The 21,633-nt window shown below is 31.5% G+C and overlaps 2 protein-coding genes across 3 annotated transcripts in view; one reads left to right on the top strand and one right to left on the bottom strand.

The window, feature by feature from the left end:
* The window catches only part of LOC132928483 (uncharacterized), a 40,582-nt gene that overhangs the window by 18,510 nt on the left and 439 nt on the right, over window positions 1–21,633 (bottom strand). For both annotated transcript variants that reach the window (XM_060993179.1, XM_060993181.1), the window contains exons 2-3: window positions 5,972–7,671; window positions 1,418–1,824 (exon numbers count right to left, since the gene is read on the bottom strand). In XM_060993179.1, the coding sequence (XP_060849162.1) occupies window positions 1,418–1,824; window positions 5,972–7,264 (1,700 nt within the window). In that variant the 5' untranslated portion in view covers window positions 7,265–7,671. The remainder of the gene's footprint in view (window positions 1–1,417; window positions 1,825–5,971; window positions 7,672–21,633) is intronic.
* Window positions 13,744–15,108, top strand: LOC132928702 (uncharacterized). The gene is made up of 2 exons (XM_060993550.1): window positions 13,744–14,289; window positions 14,365–15,108. Exons 1-2 carry the CDS (start codon window positions 13,744–13,746, stop codon window positions 15,106–15,108), a joined length of 1,290 nt encoding a protein of 429 aa, XP_060849533.1.

The raw sequence follows: 21,633 nt of genomic DNA, 5'->3' as shown, positions 1-21,633 counted from the left end.
TTCCCTATGTTAAATATTCAAAATTAGGAATAATTGATAAAAAAATAAAGTAAAAAACAAATATGTTTTTTATATTCTGTATAGCTTATTAAATGGAGTAACTCGGAATCATTTTTTGGATAGGTGAAATATAACGTAGATATTTTTTTTTTCTCAAGTGTTTAAAAATATAGTTTGGAAGGCTGTGTCACCCTTCTGGAATCTACCATCAGATAGTTTACCAATAATGAATTTGTACATGCAAACATTATATAATATTATACTATAATATAATAATTCTTAAAGTTTTCTAAATTGTAAAATTAGTACTAAAAATACATCGATTTCGTACTATCTATATTTTATTAAGCAAAATGTTGAGTTTAGTATATCTATTATAAAATAAATTTTTTTAATTTCAATTTAGTAACTACATGAAATGCATGAAATTAGATAATATTCAAGCTCTAGTATAATTTTATTGGAAAATCTGCTTACTTTCACTACCATATTATAACATATTTACGTCTATAATTGTATGCTCTTATCATAATGTAGCTTTATTGCAGTGATTATACGTGATTTTTATTATACTTGATTATACACAATACACACGGATATGTATTTTTAGTAATATGTAATCGTTGTTGCTTATATTGCTTATAAGAATAGTTCTTATTTCGTACATGCTCACGAAAAATAATACAATTTGAAAATATCTAGGACTTTTGCAGGAAAAAAGAAAATAAGTATTACATTTTTCGAAATTCAATTTCGTCTATGTGTGAAAGTCTATTAAAATATTATAGTGTTTATTTATCATTGAAATTATTAATTCTACCTATGGTGAGAATCGTATATTGCGTCAGAGCTTGCGCTGACGTGCAGTTGTGCATAAAATGTGCAGTTCTTATTTAAATTATGTGCACTTCATAAAAAATAATATGATTTGAATTTTTAATAATTAATATTCTATATGTCTGTGAGCTTATAACTTAGGTATCATTTGACATTATTTTGTTTTCCGAAATCATAATGATTATTAAAACATTGATAATTTATTTATGATTATAAAGAGATAAAATCTATGGTATTTAAAATAAACCATGCTCATGACCATTGTGTTATGCCGCCAAATATTGTGATTGAGCTCAAATTAATAACCATCACCAAATGGAAAATAGTAATACTGAAAGAGGTTGTGATAAAAAAGAAAAAAATTAAAAAGATTTTGTTACTTAAACTTGTGACTGTTAGAAGTTATGTTAATACGTGTTATTTATTATAAGCGAGCGTCAAATGTTTTCACTTCTGCAGAACAAACGGGATGTGCAGCTCTAATATTTCTTTAGCGCAAGGTCTGTATTACGTGTTATTATTTATTATCGATCATATTATACGGTCGAATAGTTTACACGAAATTGATCGTACGACTGACCTGTGATATGGTAAACTCTTAAAATAGCTGTTTTGAGTGGTGCTAAATTGTCTCTTCAACATCGATGGATGTGGCTTGTGCTGTCTTTCGGGGCTATTGTCGGCGGTGTAAGTCTGCGGAGGCGAAACTGCCTGCGATTCCAGTGGTGACATGCCGCCTGAACCCATAGAGTTCGACTTCTTTGATTGTTTCAGTTTCATCTTCATGACCAGCGGCGGCGTGTCGGACCGAAGCCCACTACCTTTGTTGTTAACCGTCCGGGTATCCGACGGATCTTTGCCCAGCGACGCATTGTTCACCTGACTCACACTGCTGCTCCGGCACAATAACAAGTTTGGATAGTTTTCTAGGATCAAGTTGAACAGCGTCTTGTTGGAACTTAACGACTCCAGTACCTCGAACGGGACCTGCGATAAAACATGGTCCAGTTATTAAAGTCGCATAATATATTAATACATGATAACAATAAATTATAATAGTTCGACAAACTGTATGTGTTATTAACATTATAACGATTTGTATAGAGTGCAGAACTGCAGACATGCCAAGACGATGAAATTGTCTATTAATTCGAATGGTAGAATTTTTTCGATTAAATGTCAATAAACTAACCTACTACGGCTATAATATTGATTCTCCTTTCGTAAGACACACGTCTGCCTGTTTAGTGTCTAAATATCAATTGTTATGCTATTAATACACGTTATTCTTTTGTCATAATGATATTATACATTATATTACAAACTGAATACTATACAGATTTCCTAATTTTTATTTTTATCACCAATTTTGGGTCTCTTCCTGACAAAATTAATTTATTGAACCAGGTAGGTATATAATATAATAATATGCGGGTAATCGGGTTATGGAATATTTCCAATATTATTTTAAATGTGCGATTGCCGATCAGTACGTGAATGGTATGAATTATTGAAAGAAGAAAATGGAACGAAAATTGGCAGCCTACCTTAGATATAATGTCCGTAAATCGTGGACATGGTAACGTCGTTGGAAAACAAATCATTTCAATTTCACGTTAAAATGCATCGATACGATAAAAAAAAACCATAAACATTATAGGTATTAATGTATTATCACAAAAGAAGAAATTGAAATTGGATTATTATATTATAATATTATTTGTTCATAACATATTGCATTTATAACTCAAATCGGTTCATGTTTTACAAAAATTAATCACTAGTAGGAAACGATTAAATCGTATATCACAAAATTAATAAGTATTTAAATTGATTGTCAAACTACGGTTATCTATAACCATGATTAAAACTAGCGAACGTTGTGCAGCAACACATAGAATAACATTATATTGAACGTATTATTTTTACAACTATAATAATACCATTTCATAGGTATTCAACATATTATCACTTCAACACTTTATACAGCACCTAATTAAATGTAATAATATTATATTGAACTCATAAATGACATGATTGTATATTATATGTACGTAGCCGAATTTAAATTAACAATAATTCAGTGTCGAAAATTTAAATGTATATTTCCATAAATTCGCATACACAATTAAACATTTATTTATTTAATTAACTATATAATATTATTTATGTACCATTGGTAGCTTTTCTGCTTCCGACATGATATAGATACAAAACGTGGCTTACTAAGTATAGACATACACATTTTCCTTTGTACATTTATTGCGGTACTGAAAACCATTATTTTTATAGTTTATAAACCGTTGAATATACACCAGATAAAATATGTGTTATTATATTTATGACAGTCTGTGGGGCTTATTAAAATATTCAAAGTATATATTTTGATAAATGTATATATATTTATATACATATATATGTATTAGTACAATACATAAATTTATACACCGAGTATTTAGTTTTATTTTTATTAATAGTGTATTTTTATGGAACTTTTTTAAAATGATAATAAAATAGTATTCGACGATAACGTAAACGGTTCAACACTGTAGGGATGAATAACCAGTGGCGGGGAGATATCGCTATTAAGTATAATATAAACGGTGATTCATGAATTTTAAACGTAGCTTATTTATAAAATCTCATTTACCTGATTAACATAAAAGCCAGCGTCGATTCTGGGTGGTATAGTTCGTGACTCCATCCCCCCTTGCCGTGACCCAAAGACCATAAGCCCTACAAATTATCTTCTGAAAGATAAATTGTAAACCATAATATTTAAAACAAGGTGATATTTTATCACTCAGTACTCAGTATCCGGAAAATATTCATCATTTTTATTATTATTATTAATATATTACACGCATCGATGTAAATATTAAGGCAATACTACCATAGTCAAGCTAATATAGTATATGTACCTATTTTACTTGACAATATCGTACATTTATATAGGCTTTAACATTTACATTGTTGACTAAGGAACGACATTAAAAATTAAGATGAGACAATAATTTTATTTAAATTTGCTTCGTATATTTTTATTTATTTTCCCAACTAATATTGCTATGAAACTTTGAATTATATTGTCACTTTGGTTTTTTATTCAATTACACTAAACTTTTGGAATTAAATATTTTGGATATTCATTGATTATTTACCAAGACTGTTTTTATTTACCCAAAATTTAGGTTCTTTAATTAGTTATAACTTAGTTAGTTTTTATATTTTTGAATATATTTGATTACTTAGACTGAATAATAAAATTATGGTATAATTATAGGTATTAATTAATTTGTAATTTTATTTTTTTAAATGTTGGCAGCTTCATTCTTGACATTGTTAGCATTTACTGTCACTATTATTGGTTTATCATCTGTGGTTTTTGAACATCATAGATTTTTATCATCGAGCAGTTTACAAAACAGTAATGTATTTTTATGGTATGGTTATTATGCTGTCTATTCAGGGGCGAGTAATGCCTTCACGTAATAGACGCACGCACTATTATTTTTTATTTTTTTTTCAAGTAGTGAAATGTAACTAAGTGGGTAGTATGTTTATAGGTTAGTTATTCTTTTATTTGTAAATGACATTAATTTACTTTAAATTATTTTTATTTTCAAATTTCCAGACAAAATTATCATCATACATTTTGTGTTTATAAAAAAAATCTTGTATCATCCAAACCGTTAATTATAATTATTATTTTTAAGTTAAGACCAATATGGAATAGAAAAGAATAATTTAGAATAATTTGTGATCTACTTTAGAATCACAAAACTCTATAATCTTATCTAAATTAAATTCTAAATTAAAAATATGCGTTTAAAAATCAAATAAAGTGTAGAAATATTGCATAATGTAATTATCACTAAATGCCTAAAATAATGCTGTTGTTAACATTTCGCAAAACAAAAACAATAGATATTTTTTGGGGGATATCGACTGATTTACTTGTAATAATTGTTCTTTATTTATTTAGGCAACTATAATAATTATTGATACTTGTAATTAAATAGTTATTTACTTATACTCATATACTTAAACCAGTTAAACCTCGTATTTACATTTAGTGTAAATATTATTATTTTTCGAATATAGTTTAATTTAATTTAAAATTTCCATTAAAAATATTTGTTTGTTAAAAAATATATTATTCCTTATACATTTTTCAACATCATTTAATTGAGGACTAAATAGTTGTATAATATATACGTACATAAAGTACATATTTATGTCAAGTAACGTTTTTTTAAAATTTTTTTCCACTACATAACAGGTATTTATATATTGTATATATATATATATGTGTATATAAAAACGATTTACAAAAGAATTATTATTTGGAGGACCCCTAACTTGGCGTAATGATAACTTCTAAATGTATATCATTATTCCTAACTCGTTGCTTCCGGTTATTAATATAAGCTTTGATTCGTATAACATGTCTACAAGTATAATACTATAGACGTGTAACAAGAAAATCACAACAAATTGTTTGAAAACATTTGCAATTGCTTTATAAATATTGTATACGATAAATTTTATCACCCACCTAAAATTTGAATACCTACTGATTTCAATTGTTTTTTTTTTCAATGATTATATTTCCAATTTTTTTCTTGATAATATAATAATGTAATATGTCAATAGCCGGAACAATTGTACGCAATAAATAATGCAAATATAAGATCATGTACGTCGTAGCTGACAGAACAATAAATGTACGACACTATACGGTTTATAATACCAAGTTTATTTATCATTAAAAATATCGATCCGTCTATATAATTGAAAATGCCGTTTTCTGTTAAAATAAGAGGGGATTTATTCTTTAAAGTATTTATACTTAAGAGCTCTTTAATTCTAACGACGGTAAGCTTAATGTCAAAATGGTCTTCTTTAACGCTTTACAGTATTCGCATTTTGCGCCATTCATATTATCGTGTACACTATATTATATCTACTTATATAATTACGATGTTATTGACAACATTTAAAGTGAATAAAGGTGATTTGTTGGGAGATAAAATGTTCGAAATCCAAATTGAAATCTATGTGTTCTGATTGTTTAGGTGATATGAGTGAGGTGTAAGTGCGGCGGGGATTGTTAAAAAATGCATAAACTCACTTTTTCGTTGTGCTTGAGATATGTGGGTAAGTTGATGACTGACCGGAAACCAGCGTTGTCGTCGGGCAATCGCCGAACACCGTCGGTCATTGGACTGCGGACGGTGGTGGTGACACCAGTCAGCCTGTACTCGGCGCACTGAGCTTCTTTCACCATGCGTCTGTATTGCTCAACTCCTGGATACTGCATGAGTGCGTCAACATCCGGTTCAGACGCGATAAGCTCGAATCCCGTAGTCCTTTCGGCGGGCGTATCAGCTGTTTCGTTCTCGATGGCTACCATTGGACAGTGATCGACGATGGACTCCTCGGTGTCGGTCCACGGTTTGGCGATGACAGCTGTTGAATGCCCACTGGTGACTGCCGGTTTCTTCTGTTCAGCGATCAGCCAATCGGGATCGCGCATTAGGGCTCCACACACGCAAAAGTTGAAAAACGTGCCAGCTAACAGGAGCACGGTGCCCCGCCAGCCGTACTCCTCGATCGAGTACTGAGTCATTGGTGCATATAGAAACGTGCCGATACCGGTTCCACACGCACCTAACCCGGTGGCTAAAGTGCGCTTCTTGTCAAACCAGTACGCGATGCTAACGACGGCCGTGACATAGCACAGACATAGGCCTAGTCCGGATAGGAACCCAAATGTGAAGAACACCATCTCGATCGAGTCGGCGAACGACGATATGATGAACCCCAAGCCGGATATTATACCACCCAGGATGGTCATTTTCCGACACCCAAACTTGTCGACTAGAGCGCTTCCCACCGGACCCAGAATCAGCGGCACGGCCATGAAAAGGCTACCGATCCACGCCGTCTTGGACTTACTCTCCTGGAACTCCTTGAGGAATTCGATGTATAGCAACCCGAACGAAAAACTGATTCCATCTGAGATCAGGCAGATCATCAGCGAGGCGAACACTACCATCCAGCCCCAGCCACCGTCTGGTATCTTAGGTTTGCGAGTCATCGTTGCCGTAGATGCGTCGTCATCGTCGTCCGCGTCCGCTTCGTTGCCCTCCACTCCCCCGTACCGGACACCGCCATACGGTACAGACTCCACCTGGACCGATACCCGCTTTGCAGTGCACGGCACTATTTGATCATTGGTGGTTACCCGTTCCCGACACAGCTTTTTTAGGAAGTCAGCCAAATATTCGTCGTACTCTTCGCTGCCACCGGAAGTGCCACTGTCATCGTCGTCGTCGTCTTTTCCGGTCGTAGTCGCCGCCGCCGCCTTCGTCTCCGTCTCCGCCACCGCCGCCGGGTCGCGTCCATCATCGTCCGCTTCCATAAATCTACAAGAGACGATCGGATAGCGATTCGACTAGTGCGAGTGGTGGTCGTGGTCGTTGTCGTAGTTATACGAGTCCGGCTACAACCGTGGTACCAGAAACAATCTGTTCCGTTCCATCGTGGTAAAATACTAGAATGGAGCAATTCTATTACTTAGTGTAGGCAGTTGTGGCAGTCAGTAGCTGTGATGATGTCACTTTAATTTCGGTTACTCGCAGGCGACTTCTATCCGTTAACCAGTCGCATGTCGTCTGCAAGTTACAGGTCCGCTCAGCAGAACGTGTCGTGGTTGTTGTCGCAGCGTGGTTCATCAATGACCGGCTTTTAACCAAAAATCAGATAAACCAGAAGTCTGTTTATTGTTAATTAAACGGTGATCGTGTTCCACGACTCTGCCGACGCGTTCTGGAAAACAAAAACAAAAATGTATCTATTATTTTGACGTTTTTAAATGTTCAAAGCATATAGTTATGGGTTGTATATAATAACGCTATAATTAAACATTTGTACTGTGACTTAGGGTTACACAGAAAGATTTTATTTACATCCATAGTATTCGATACAATTACAATAAACCACGAAGGGAGGTTTTATAGTACCTAATTATAATTTTTAATTTTTTAGGTATAAATAACTAAAATTTATTTAGATATTTAGACGTTTTAAATGTGTATACAAAATAATGAAAATATATGTGATTGAAAAAATGTTTAAAATTAGTCAGAATATAAATAAATATAAATAAACATATAATATAAATATTATAATGAGAATAGAGTTATATTTTTTTTAAATTGTATACAAGCAAATAACTAAAACCATTGGAATAAGGAATGTTATTGTATCCAATTGTGTAAAAATATAAGCAAATTTATATAAAAAAAAGCACATGCTGTATGTATTTTTGATATTTTTAGTATATTATACAAAAAGTTCAAGCCTTAACTTTTAAAATACTAAATAATATATATATATATATAGATATATATATATAGATATATATAAATTTCCGTGATATTTACAATAGCTTAAAAATGTTAGCCTGTATATTATTTTTGACATTTTTAAATCGCAGAACAGCTTATGAAGAATCTTATATTCAATTTTGAAGCTTTTTCATTTCTAAAATGTTTATTTTGATATATTCATTCAATCTAAGATATACTCGTTAAAAAAAACTGAAAATATCAATTTTTATAAATAGCACCAAAAAGTCAAAATATTTTGACATTTACATTACCTTTGTTATTAATCTTTTAAATTACAACAAAAAAAAACAAAAACTGGTTTCATTTTAAATTTACAGTTTATTTTTTCGGCAATAATTTTTACCTCGCATCTCTTGTACACAACTAAGATAATATTATTCAATTAACATTACACTTTGAATTTAAATTTATAATTTTTAGTATTATTATTAAGAAAATAAAGTTTTTGTTTTTATGTATTCAATAAATTAAATATAATTTTGTTTTTTACTTGTACTATTTATAAAACTATATATATATACATTTTTGTTTTCAAAGAAGGTGTGATAAATAACAAAATGTTGATAAGACAAACTATTATTATTTCTGTTCTTTAATGAGTTAATTTAATTGCATAATATATTTATTTTAATTGATTTTAAGAAACACTATACCTTCTTAATTTTTTAAACAAGGCGAACTAGTATATTATTCTCCGATTTTCCGGTACACGGAAATCAAAATATAATTTTTTTTTGTACAATATGATTTGTAAATTCCAAGTCACCGGACAGATAACATTATATTATTCAATAATTACGAGTATTATAAGACAGCATTCACAGTGAATTTATCACGTACATTATAGCTAGTGCAGCACGTGTCTTCTGCTGCAGTTAAGCGTTAATTTTCGACTACGCAAAATATGGGTAATATAAATTTATAGGTATGTTGTAACCAGTTAACCTTACTAGCAGTTTTTATTGGGTACATTGAAAGTATTGACGAAAATAGGAATAATAATTTTTTTTATTTTATCGTACAATTTATAAATATCGAGTTGTATAAAATTAAATAAACATAAATAACGAGTTCGAGTGTTTGTCTAAAAAATATGTATCGAAGGTCACTTATGTTATTTATTTTGAAAAAATTGCATCCCATAGATTTATTTATATCTCTATAAACACATAAATTTATTATTATATCCTAATATTATACATATATTATTTGTAATAATCGTTACCCGACAACAAAACAGTATATTTATTTGTAATTTGTATTACCTATTTAATATCCAATCCCAAACCCGAGTAATTTGATTGAACATGTTAGACCTACATAAATGATAATGTAATGAATAAGTGGCGCTTATAGAACAACAAATATTGATGAATTTCCGACTAGATTAAAATCATTTGATATACTAGGTTATCTTGAAGTACGTATTCGTATCATAGTAATATATGTAGTTAAATTATACAGGTATTATTAAAATAGTTAAAATTATAGCCTACAATTTGTAGGTATCACTGGTATGAGATATACTTAAATAAGTAACTGTGTTAACTTGTTATTTAGACAATTAATATTTAATATAATTATTCGAGAGAGTACATTAAAACAGATTACAGTTGTTGATAAACAATTTGTTTTTATATGAAATAATACAAACAATTTTAACGAGCAATAACAAGTGCAGTAACTATATGCAATAAAAATAAGTAATAACTATAGTCAATCCATAACTTTAAATAACGAATAGATGATATATAATCTGTTACCTATTAATACTATATGTAATAAATAACATTAACTAATTATTAATGTTGGATACTGAATAATAATTACGGTTAGATTTTAATAATATATTTAAAAAAAATAGTATAGGTAAAAGGTATAATAATTTTTCAAAATATTCAACTATAGAAAACATTTTAAAATGTCTATACAATCCACAAAGAAGGTAAATAATAAAGTAACTATTACGTAATACCATTGTCCATTATACCTGGATACCAAAAATGTTAATATTAATACTTGATCGAAAGATATAAAAAAACGTATTAATCCCATTATTATAATAATACTGTATCACACAGAAAAAATCTGTTAAAGTGCTTCTCCCTAACACGTATAAACGTGAAAACCCATTCTTTAGATGTGAAAAATGACTTTAGAACCACTATAATGTTGTTTACTAAAACCTTTTAGACTCACTCTCCAAAATCTTGCCATCCTCAATCAATTTCCACTAATATTTAAATTCATTAACACCGCTCAACTGCAAAACCAAATTTAAAGTAATATTTAGAATTCATTTTATCTTGTTTAAAACCTATAAAACATTTTTATCGCTTATAATGGAACTAAAATTTTAATATAACTTTGTTAGCCCAGTGGCCCATGCCACTGAGAGTTTATTAATATTAACAATATTTAGATGATATAATTCGGCGTTTTTTTAAGTATTTTCTTAAAATAAGGTTTAATATAAGGTAATGCATAACTTTTATTGAACGGCATACGTACACCGAGATTATAACAATTTAAATAAATCATTGATATTTTTAAGTACCTATCTAATTATTTTTTAATGAAATTCATATTTTTTCTACGATTATCTAGAACAAAAATATGTTGTGATTTATTATTTGATTAAGACGATGAGTAGTAGATTTTAGTAAACATTTTTCCGTTGAGCACACAATAATAAAAAAATAAACATGTAGGTACGTTACATAAGCAGTTATCGCATTTAGATATTTCTCCAATTATAGTTATTTTTTTAATGTCGAGTACGAAATTGTAATTAATAATTAGGTACAATAATAATTTTAATTTGGTTAACATTCGATGTTTCGCATTATTTATTTTCATATAATACTCATTCGTCATAAATCATGGTGCCTATAATCAATACGTTTAAGTTGTATGTAAAATATGTTATAGAAATAATATTATATACAAAAAATATAAAGTATATACAAATTATATAAACATGATAATAATACACTAACGCTGTGTAACCTATCTGCAATTATTTAAATTTAAATAGCATAAATTATTATTATTATTATTAATTCTAAGTGATTAAATTAATAGATCAAGGAGCCTAACCATTCGCAATATTAATGATAATTTTATAGCATATTATGTATACGAATATATTAATGTTATATAATATAATGAAATGTGATAACTACTAGTTCAAAGTTTATAATTATATGTTTATTACTAACGTGATATATATAACTACATAGATTATACATAAGTGATTTTTAAGATAATATAATATTATAATTTAACGATAAAATAAAACTTAACCGAACACTGTAATAATATTGGCTTTAATGTGATAGATTTTCTGGTAGTATTTCCTATATGCAATGATATAGGCTACACCAAGTCTTGGAGTACGTCCTAATAAATGATATACCTAGGTAGGTACTTACATAACCATAGATACTATTTATCTGACTTTTGGAGCTGGCAAAATTTATTACTCATAAATGTTCCCAGCCGCAAATTACTTAAAGAAATAGTAGGAATTCAAATCAGTGTACGATAAAAAGAATATAGTCAACACTCGTTGTAAGCCATTGTGATTTGTAAATTGCGAGTCGGACACAAAAGATTTAACAAGTTATATAGCAAATCGTAAAATGTTACTTTTCGCGTCACATCGCATTGTTTCTCCCGAATCTAAGAGGTTTTGGCGATATAAAGTACAGATCGTAGCCAAGTGTTTCTTTTGATAAAGTAGAATAGGAATAAATATATACATATATATATATATATATATAATACGATTGTGCAATATATATAGCAGTATAATCGTCGTGAATCGTGATAATACTACATAATAATTATATATTATCAATTATCCTTAAAAAACGCATACTTTTTATCCAACGTCTATAATCAATAATCCGCTATCTATCCATTTTCGTTAGAAACATTGCATTATTCACGAGAACCCGATTACGATTATAATAATATTATACATCGGCTTTAACATTTATTGCGATTCGTGTCGATACGAATTTATTTAAAATATTATTTCGCATACCTTTGAGAAATGTCGAAAGGTACGTTTTTACCAGAGACCGTAATATTATATAACATAATTTATTGATTCCCGTATTCCCGATGAATTTTACCCGGTCATTTTCCCGTTATATATTATTATGATATGACAAATGACGTACAACCGGGTTATTAAAAACAAATTGTTTTGCATGAGTTACATAACTTCGGAACATCATGCGCTGCGCAACCGTTCAAACAACGGCATCGCCAAATTGGCAGCGTTGAAATGGCAAAATCAACATCGACATAAATGTCCATTTCCCCCCCGCACAAGTATAAATCAATACCGATATCGGCATGTTATTTATTTCTGTATTGTGTACCATTATATACCTTTAACTGATCACCTTTCGTCCCGATTAAAGCCGATGTATGCGCGTACATGGCGCACTGTACATCACCGGAACGATGTTGTAAACCTTAAAATTACAAAATAGGTTTTATTGGATTAAAAAATAAAACCAAACAAACAAATTATTTACGGGTATTGCGTTGCGTATTATGTCTTCCATAATTTCTTTTCCGACGACGTTGATACTGCAAGCTGCTTTACTACGAATATTATAATAATATTACTATCGTTTCAATTCCTTCGCCCATCGATATCTTTGGCTTATATTCCGTACGATGATTGTAATGTTATCCACTTGATATAATATATTATAAACTAAAGATATTAGTTCAAAAAAAAAAAAATAGTAAATATTCGATCTAACAATTTCGTGTTCTCGTGCCGAGTAATTAAAACGTTAAGAATACAAAGAACAATTCATAATGAACATATTATATTATGACCATCGACAGAAAGGAGTACAATCGCAGGAAACAAAAACAAATTAAAAATTGAATCTCATACCTAACAATAATAGAAACATATATTATAATATTTGTTTTACCGCGAGAAAAGCGATTAGGCGTGAACTCGTTTCGAAATAGAATATAAACAATTGTGTTGTAGTATCTGCGTATTCTACGTGCATAATTTATTAAAAACAACATATAATATGTATCATCCATCAACACTGAGAATATCAGTGCAATATATGATATAAATATTATTTATCTCGTGTGCAGCGTTCGGTCGTTGACAAAATCATTTGTATTCATAACGTTCGGATTATCTTCATCGCGCGGCGTTAACAGATATAATCCTTTGAAAAACTTTTTCGCTCAGCACATAATACCTACAATAATTTATGCACACAGATTTGGGATGTGGGTTTTTACGGTTTTTTCCCCGATTCGAGATTCGAGTGTTTTCTGCGTCGAATTTCGCTCCGAATATAGTTTGTGTCGGGTAAAATATATTATTATTTAGTTTTTGGATCTCAAACCTTCTCTTTCGACTATGTATGAAAACTGCACGACGTCGAGCGCTATACGACGTGTTTTTCGTTTTCAGAACGGCACTTCCGTCATGCGTCATACGCGAATCGCCATCGCGGACTCGGAACAATCGCTACTGTTGCTGGTCCTGCTTCAACTGACCTCGCTGGGCGTCCGTCCGGGCAGCGCGGAACGGCGTTACGACCACCACTTGCTGGGCACGAGCCTGGCGTGGAACTGTTCTTACGACCCGCGAGCCGTCATCCACAGCCGGTTTCAGATGACTCGAGCAGGTCGCGTGATAGTCGTGTCCCCGCGCTTCCGGCCCGGCGTCCCGTTTACGTTGGGCTCGTTCCGGACCGCTGGCACCGACGACCGGGCCATTGTCGAACCGGACGTTCTGCCGCTGCCTTCCGCGCCCGACGCACACTCGGCCGAGACGTCGGTCGAACCAGACTCGGCCTCGGCCCCGCTCATCAACGTCGTCGACCTCTGCGTGGACGACATCAACGACGCGGTGTGGTTGTTGGACGTGGGCGTGGTGGACACGATGACCAGCAGTCCGAGACGCGTCGCCCCGGCAAAGGTCGTCAAGTTGGAGATCGACGACGATCAGGACAACCGGAGACCGCCAAAGGTGCGTTACCGCGCCGCGTATGGTAGTTGTCAAAGTGTAATCGTTTTCCTCTCTGGTCGACATCTCTCGACGTAGTCGTCGTACAAGACGTTCGAAATCAAGACGGTAATGGCCGGTACCGCGGACGACTGTGCCGAGACCCCGTCTTGCCTGCAATACATTACGACGTACCGCTCGCGAACCGGAGATTGCAACCATTACGCTTTCGTGTCGGACGCGGCTCGGAGCACTGTGCTGGTGATGAACACGGACACGGGCGCACAGTGGGCCATGGACTTCCCGCACAAGTCGACGGGACTCGAAGCGTCGCCGCGGGACATACTGTTCATGGTGCAGCTGCAATTGGCGAACGGACAGACGTGGATGTACACCACGTTCATTTCCGGTTGCAAGGTGTTCGCCGTCGACCTCGAGTACATTGACCGGTGTACGTTGGATGCGGCCCAGCCGGCCATAGTCGAGGTGGGACATAAACCGTACCAGATCACCGTGCTCGGCACCGACACCGGTAGCCGGATGTACTTCCGACGGCCCACCGAGAACGAGATATGGTCGTGGGACGCCAACTACGGCCCGTTCCACCAGATTGGCTTTCAGCTCGTGTCCAAAGGCCGGGACTGCCGGGCCCCGGTGCACGTGGCCCCCGGCTACGGTGGATTCATTTACGTGCTCAGGAACAACTTTGCCGACTACGTGCGCAATACCACCGGTTCGATGGGCGCTTACACCCTCATACAGCCCGTAATCACACTGTCTTCGCCCTGTTCTTCGATCTCCACCACTACTTCCGAAGCCAACCAGTGCGCGTATCTGAACTGATATTGTATTTTCATTTTCATTTTCATTTTTTTTTTTTGCTTTTTCACAGTATTTTTTTTTATCTTTTTCGATTATGATAATAGTGTCATCGATTTCGTTGCGTTTGTTAATCGACAATAAACCGTTCTAATTTTTCTTATGTTTAATTTATAGACTTTTCAGACTAAACTATACGGTATAGGATATTCACAAACACTAATCGTGATAGGAACATATGAATATTATAATATACACTGCTCCCCTTTGTTGCGATTTTTGGAAAGAAAGCATGCGTATACAAAATACATATAATTTACACTTGTTTTTGAACGGTACTTCATAAACACCAATTTTTGAATAAATAAATTTTATCAATTATGACTTATTAACTTAATGTTTAATTATTATTCATACCGCGTTGTGTGGCGTAATATTATAATGAATACAATTTCAGAATTTTATAACTTCTTTTTTAATAACATAATATTGTTTTGAAAAACATCTTGTTAATCTAATCATTATATCTACACCATTGAATTTATAATATATTTTGTACTACATAACAAATTGATAAATTAACTGCCATTCTAATAATATCATCTTTATTGACTCTATTAAGTACCTATAATGTATTATGTATATTAGATATGCACAGACATAACACTCATGTATATCATGGATCAATCATATACCACTGATGAGTAATGACTAAAGTTGCCTTTTTAGGTGAATTTTTACTCCGAATACTATCAAATTTCGCACGTATAATATAATATCGAAATTCAAGAATCGCTATTATTATACTCAATAGACAACATCGTTGAAGTCACATTTTGAACAACAGATCAAGTGTGTTGAGAAAAAAATATAAAAATACATTTTTATAGATATTATGAGATTTTTGAAATAAAACAATATATAAAAAGAAGAAATTCTGGTTCAATCCACGATCGATCGCGATAATATTGTCATTGGAAAAAAGCTTTTGGATCGGACGTAGTGTATGATATAGTGATATAATAGTGGGTCAAATAATTGGCAATCGAACAATTCGGTCACGAGCAGGCGCCCGATATCGAATTGTTGACCATCATTTAGGTACCTATATATTGAGTATGTTAGAAATTTAGAATACGCTGCAATTAGTATTTCTACTGGTATAGTATGTACGTATATAATACGCACTCATTGAGCACTTGCGATCGGCGGCTGAAAAATGTTGTTCATAGTCACGTGAATCATGTCAAATCGAATTCACTTTTGTTATCGTCGACGGCACACGATTTTCTCTCACACAAAGTCAATATATATATTATACAGCGGAATATTATACATTAATAAAGACCAAGATGAATATCGCAATATAAACGTATTGCATTGCAATTATTTGTAGTGCAGACGACGAGACGAACCGTTAGAGATGTGCCGGGAACGTTTTTCGCAATTAAAAAATAAACGAAAAACCGTCTTATCGAAATATTCTGCGTTTATTGCGGACTAAACCATTTTTAATATCGGAATAATAACACGTCCTATCCGAGACGCGTCGCACGAAATAGGTCAATCGTTTTAATTATTTTTTTCCAAGAATACCTATACATACGTTATATAGCGCGTATGCGCTGTGTACAACAGTGATAATATTAATTCGTTAAATTACTATCACATTCATCACGTAGATTTCATATCGCATCTCCGCGGACGATGATTGATTTATATTATATTATTGGTTTTTAGAACACATAACGCATTAACTACAGACGTCGATAGTTTTGACCTGATATATAATATTACACGAGTATACTACCCTCTGCATCTATATATCAATCCGTTGTAATGAATATCCCATTCGTTATAGTACCTATAATACCGGTTTGACAAAGATATAGGCGTACACGTTAAGCCCATACTCAAAAGTGCTGATACTGCGTGTCGGGTGACTTGATATTTGAAAGCAATGATAAATCTTTGTACTGAAAAAACGATTTCGAATGAATCTTGGCTTATCCAAAAGTGGTTGTTACTATAATAATAATACACTCGCTGATTAAGATTTATTTAAGCTCGTACCGGCATAGGTACTCTGTTTTTTTTCGTATGAATTAAAATATATCATCTATAAAAAGCGTCAATTTTATCGCTCCAAAATAACAGTAAAATAAAATCAAGTCCGCCACAATAAAAATCATAGCAATACTTTTGTCTTTATTTGGTCTGTTTCTAAATCGATCAAATAAGTAAAAATATTTTCACTACTATAAAAAAGTAGACATACCTATGCATTATATGCATAAATATACGCACGCCTACGTTTTTTTTTAACAATCCCGCCAAAACGAGTTGTTGAAACTGTTTTTGGCGTTTGTTCAAATTGTGAAAAACATCATATTATTGACATGGACGTTTAGTGGTTTAATTCAATTTATCCATATTTTGTGTCATGGGACGATGTTCCAACTTCCAAGTATATTTAAAACTGTTATTTTTAAAAATAAAAATAATAAATTTGAATTAAATAATTCAACTCTTGCAATATTATAATATTCCTAAAACAATTAAAAAAAACCTTTTATTATAAATAACTTAGCTATTTTTTTGCTCACTAAGTCTCAATTTAAATGTATTTTCAAGTATAAAAAAAATAAAGGGTACGTTTACAAAAAAGTATTTGTCATTATTAAGATGCATCCAATTGTATAAATCCTATTTTCATTAAATTAATTAAAAATTCGTTAATCACATGGAAATCTCATTATTTAAAGTTACGTTTAAGCATATAAAATAACGTATATTATACCTATAGTTTTTACTATAATCAGTTGATAATTTTATAAGAGCAAAATTCAACATTACAACCACAAGTATAAAAAATAACGTATAGTTATCTAACTCATAATTTTATTTTTATTTTTAATATATAAAAACAAATATTACACATTAAAAAAAATTAGCATGTAAGATACCTTATCGTTTTAAATAAGTAACAATATATTTAAATATACATTATAATATATAAAAAACGATTCAATAATAACCACGGCCTATAAATCAATATATATATAATAACAATACTATATTATATGGCATCTTGCTATAATATATTATATACAATCGATATTTTTATTATGAGTCGTATTTCAAACATGAATCTATAACCTAGCCTAACATATTTTAAGTAACTACAATTTTTAATAGTACATCGTTAATATAAATAAACATGCATTCTACACTATTTAGGTATATGCGTGTGTGACATTTATATTTACCTGTAGAAATAGTCTTAAATCACATATAGCTTAAACTAATTGACTGTTAGGGACGTTTAATTGAACGATTTCAATTGTTTAATATCACTCTAGGAAGAGGTGACCTTCGAATAATTCAACAATAATTATTTTCACATTCAATTAGATTATTTTTTTTTTCGTCATAGAATGATTTAATGTGAATTATTTATACATGTTATATTTTTCTGATTCATCACTCCTAGACTGTCATACAACAATGCATCAAATAAAATGCTTATATCAAATACATAATATTATGTAAGCTTTATTCCATTTAGCTACAGTAAATTATTTACAGGTACTAACAATACTTATTGTTTGAAATTACTAATCGTTTCATTTATATGAATAATTTTCAATATATTCTTATTATGATGTGGTGATTTTGCTTAATCTGTTAAATTATTGTTTATATTTCGTGATTATTTCTAATAAAAAAAATGTAAACGTATATATGTCAAATTAATTGTGTTCAGTTGTGACTATAACGTGAGGAAACGAACATAACTCAACCTACTATTATTATCACTGATATTTCAAATATTATAATAATATGTAGTTTAATTTAAATTAATTTACATTATAATATTATACTGCAATAATGCAATATACATATTTAATATTGCGATTATAATTTAATATCCTTGTACCAGTTGTACTTACACGAGGAAAAAAATGTATCGCTTTTGTTTGTTGAAAAGCTAAGTCAGCTTATCATGATCAATACTATTTAATATTTAGTCCTTAAAATTCCCATTTTAAAATATTTTTTTGTAGGTACATATTATATAATATTTGTAATAGTAAGTTAATATTTAATAAACTAATAAATAATGACATTTATCCATTTATCTCATTAAAAAACCATATCGAATAAAAAGGCCACCTACTGATAACTATATAGTTGTTTAGACGAGAAGTCGTGACAATATATTGTTTATTTTACGGGCAAATAAAATATATTTATAAATGCACATGTTATTAATTATTACAATTTCAGCATACGTGTATTGATCAATCTAGATATCGTATAATAATCACTAACGTGGATATTTTACATGATATGTTACCTATGACGAATTATATTATAGTAAAAATATTTAATAATAATATATTAAATACTTTTGTTATTTTTAGTATCATATTATGCGTAACTAGGTTTGGTCGTAGTATTATACTATTATGTTAACAATAAATAACAATAAATTATGTGTTTAACACGTTGAGCCATAAAATAAAACTACACACCTACATCATGCTGTCTGACTGTGATTTAATCGATTTTTATAAATTTGATTAGCCGAGAAATAGATAGGATACAATTTATTAATCAATTAAATAAAAATGTTGTGTTCCACGTGAAACGTTTAAAATGTGTTTATAATAAGTAATCGATTTATAAAAGCACAATATAAACAACGGATCGAATTAGAATTTGTAATGACAAAAATTAAATTCATTACTCACACTAAAAATCAGGAAAAGTATTAGTCTAAAACACACATAATTATGTGTCTTTCTTTAGGTTAAATTGTAACCTATATATTTTTTGTAATACGATTATCGATATTTATATGGTACAGTGATAATTAATAAGGTAGGCAATGATTAATGATTATAACCTTTCAATGATAACGATAATATTAATAATTGTACCAATACCACACAATATTATTACGAACATGAACTATTAATTATTATTAAAAATATGTTTTTGTTTATCATATTATACTTAGTACAAAATCAAAACAGTCAAAGTGCACAATATCAAAATTAAAAAATGTACATCAAGCTCGTTTATAATAATAATAATAATAATAATAATAATAATCTCTGTTACGGAAAAACTACATTTAGGTACACGCAATAACATTTAAAATACGATATAACTTTATTATTGATGCGCATACATTAAATATGGATAAAGTTAATAAATTGTATATTAATATTACTAAATTAATTAATTAAAGTAATCGATTTCGCGTGTTATTGAATATGGGCCAATACTGAGTATATTATTATATTATTAAAGTGTTATCTTTTTGTAAATACTCGCGATTGTTTTGCGTAGTCTACCTATATAATCACGTTGAAAATATAATATACACCGAAATATACGGTATACCATAACAATAAATAATAATATAAAAAAATATATATATATATCGGTAAATAGCTTTATGGAAATATCTACTGGTGGGGTATTCTATACGTAGGTAATACTCATAACACGTGGTGGATCAATATTTATGCATTATACTCTTATTATACACGATCGACCCCGTCGCTGAATGGGTCGTCTAAATACAAAAAAAAAACTTCAGTTACTCGTTATACTATAAACATCAGCATATTATTAATAATATACCATTATATAATATGTTTATAATACTATATACCTATTGATGTAAAACACATCATTCGCTGCGCGTTATGTCGTACGATATAATTATGTTATATATTATGCGATGTGCATTAATAATTTAACGATGTCGCGCGTTGTACATCACGCGTAGACGTCTAAATAGAGTATACCTACAACTCAATGCATAATACATTCATGTACCATGTATGTTATAATATACACTATTATGTAAAGTGACATTTTGTGGGGCGGTAACTGCGTCAGAAGATACGTCGTCGATGTCTGATCGAACGACCTGTTAGCCTGAACAGGAGACCTCCTCAAACGCGTATATCAAAATATTATAATATTATTAAACGCCATATGATTATAATATTCCGGAATGTAAAATATCGTTTCGAACGCGACAGATGCGTTTTGAAAAAGGTCATCGGATATTGATTTCCGTACGGGAATCGCGCGCCGCGTAAAGTCACCTGGTAGGTAAGCCGTCGGACACAGCAGAGGATGGCTGGGCGTATGAGATACAAGGCGAGAGCGGAAGTGCAGATGTTCCGTGACGGTATACCGTACACTCGAGTGTAGTTCGATCGAAGTGCATGCGAATATGCGGAGGCGAATGAAAACGAATTTTCGCGTGTAAACAGTTCCTGGTATCGATGATGCGGTGTGTGTATTACAACAGACGACAGTCGGTAAACGCGTCGCGGGGGGAAAAATACCGCGAAAGAAGGTAAGTCGATCCTTTCGTGTGTACGACGTTATTATAATCGCTCTGCAACAGCGTGTGATGCAGTTTCGGTCGTGTCACACTGACTTTGAGGGGCGCGCGTGACGGATCTCGTGATCAGTGGCGTTTGTAAACATGACGTGTGTGTGTGTGTGTGCGTACAC

This window comes from Rhopalosiphum padi, chromosome 4 (genome assembly GCF_020882245.1).
Source record: "Rhopalosiphum padi isolate XX-2018 chromosome 4, ASM2088224v1, whole genome shotgun sequence".
Classification (NCBI taxonomy): domain Eukaryota; kingdom Metazoa; phylum Arthropoda; class Insecta; order Hemiptera; family Aphididae; genus Rhopalosiphum; species Rhopalosiphum padi.
Note: the sequence above shows the minus strand (reverse complement) of the source record. Positions and strands in the feature narration are given on the sequence as shown.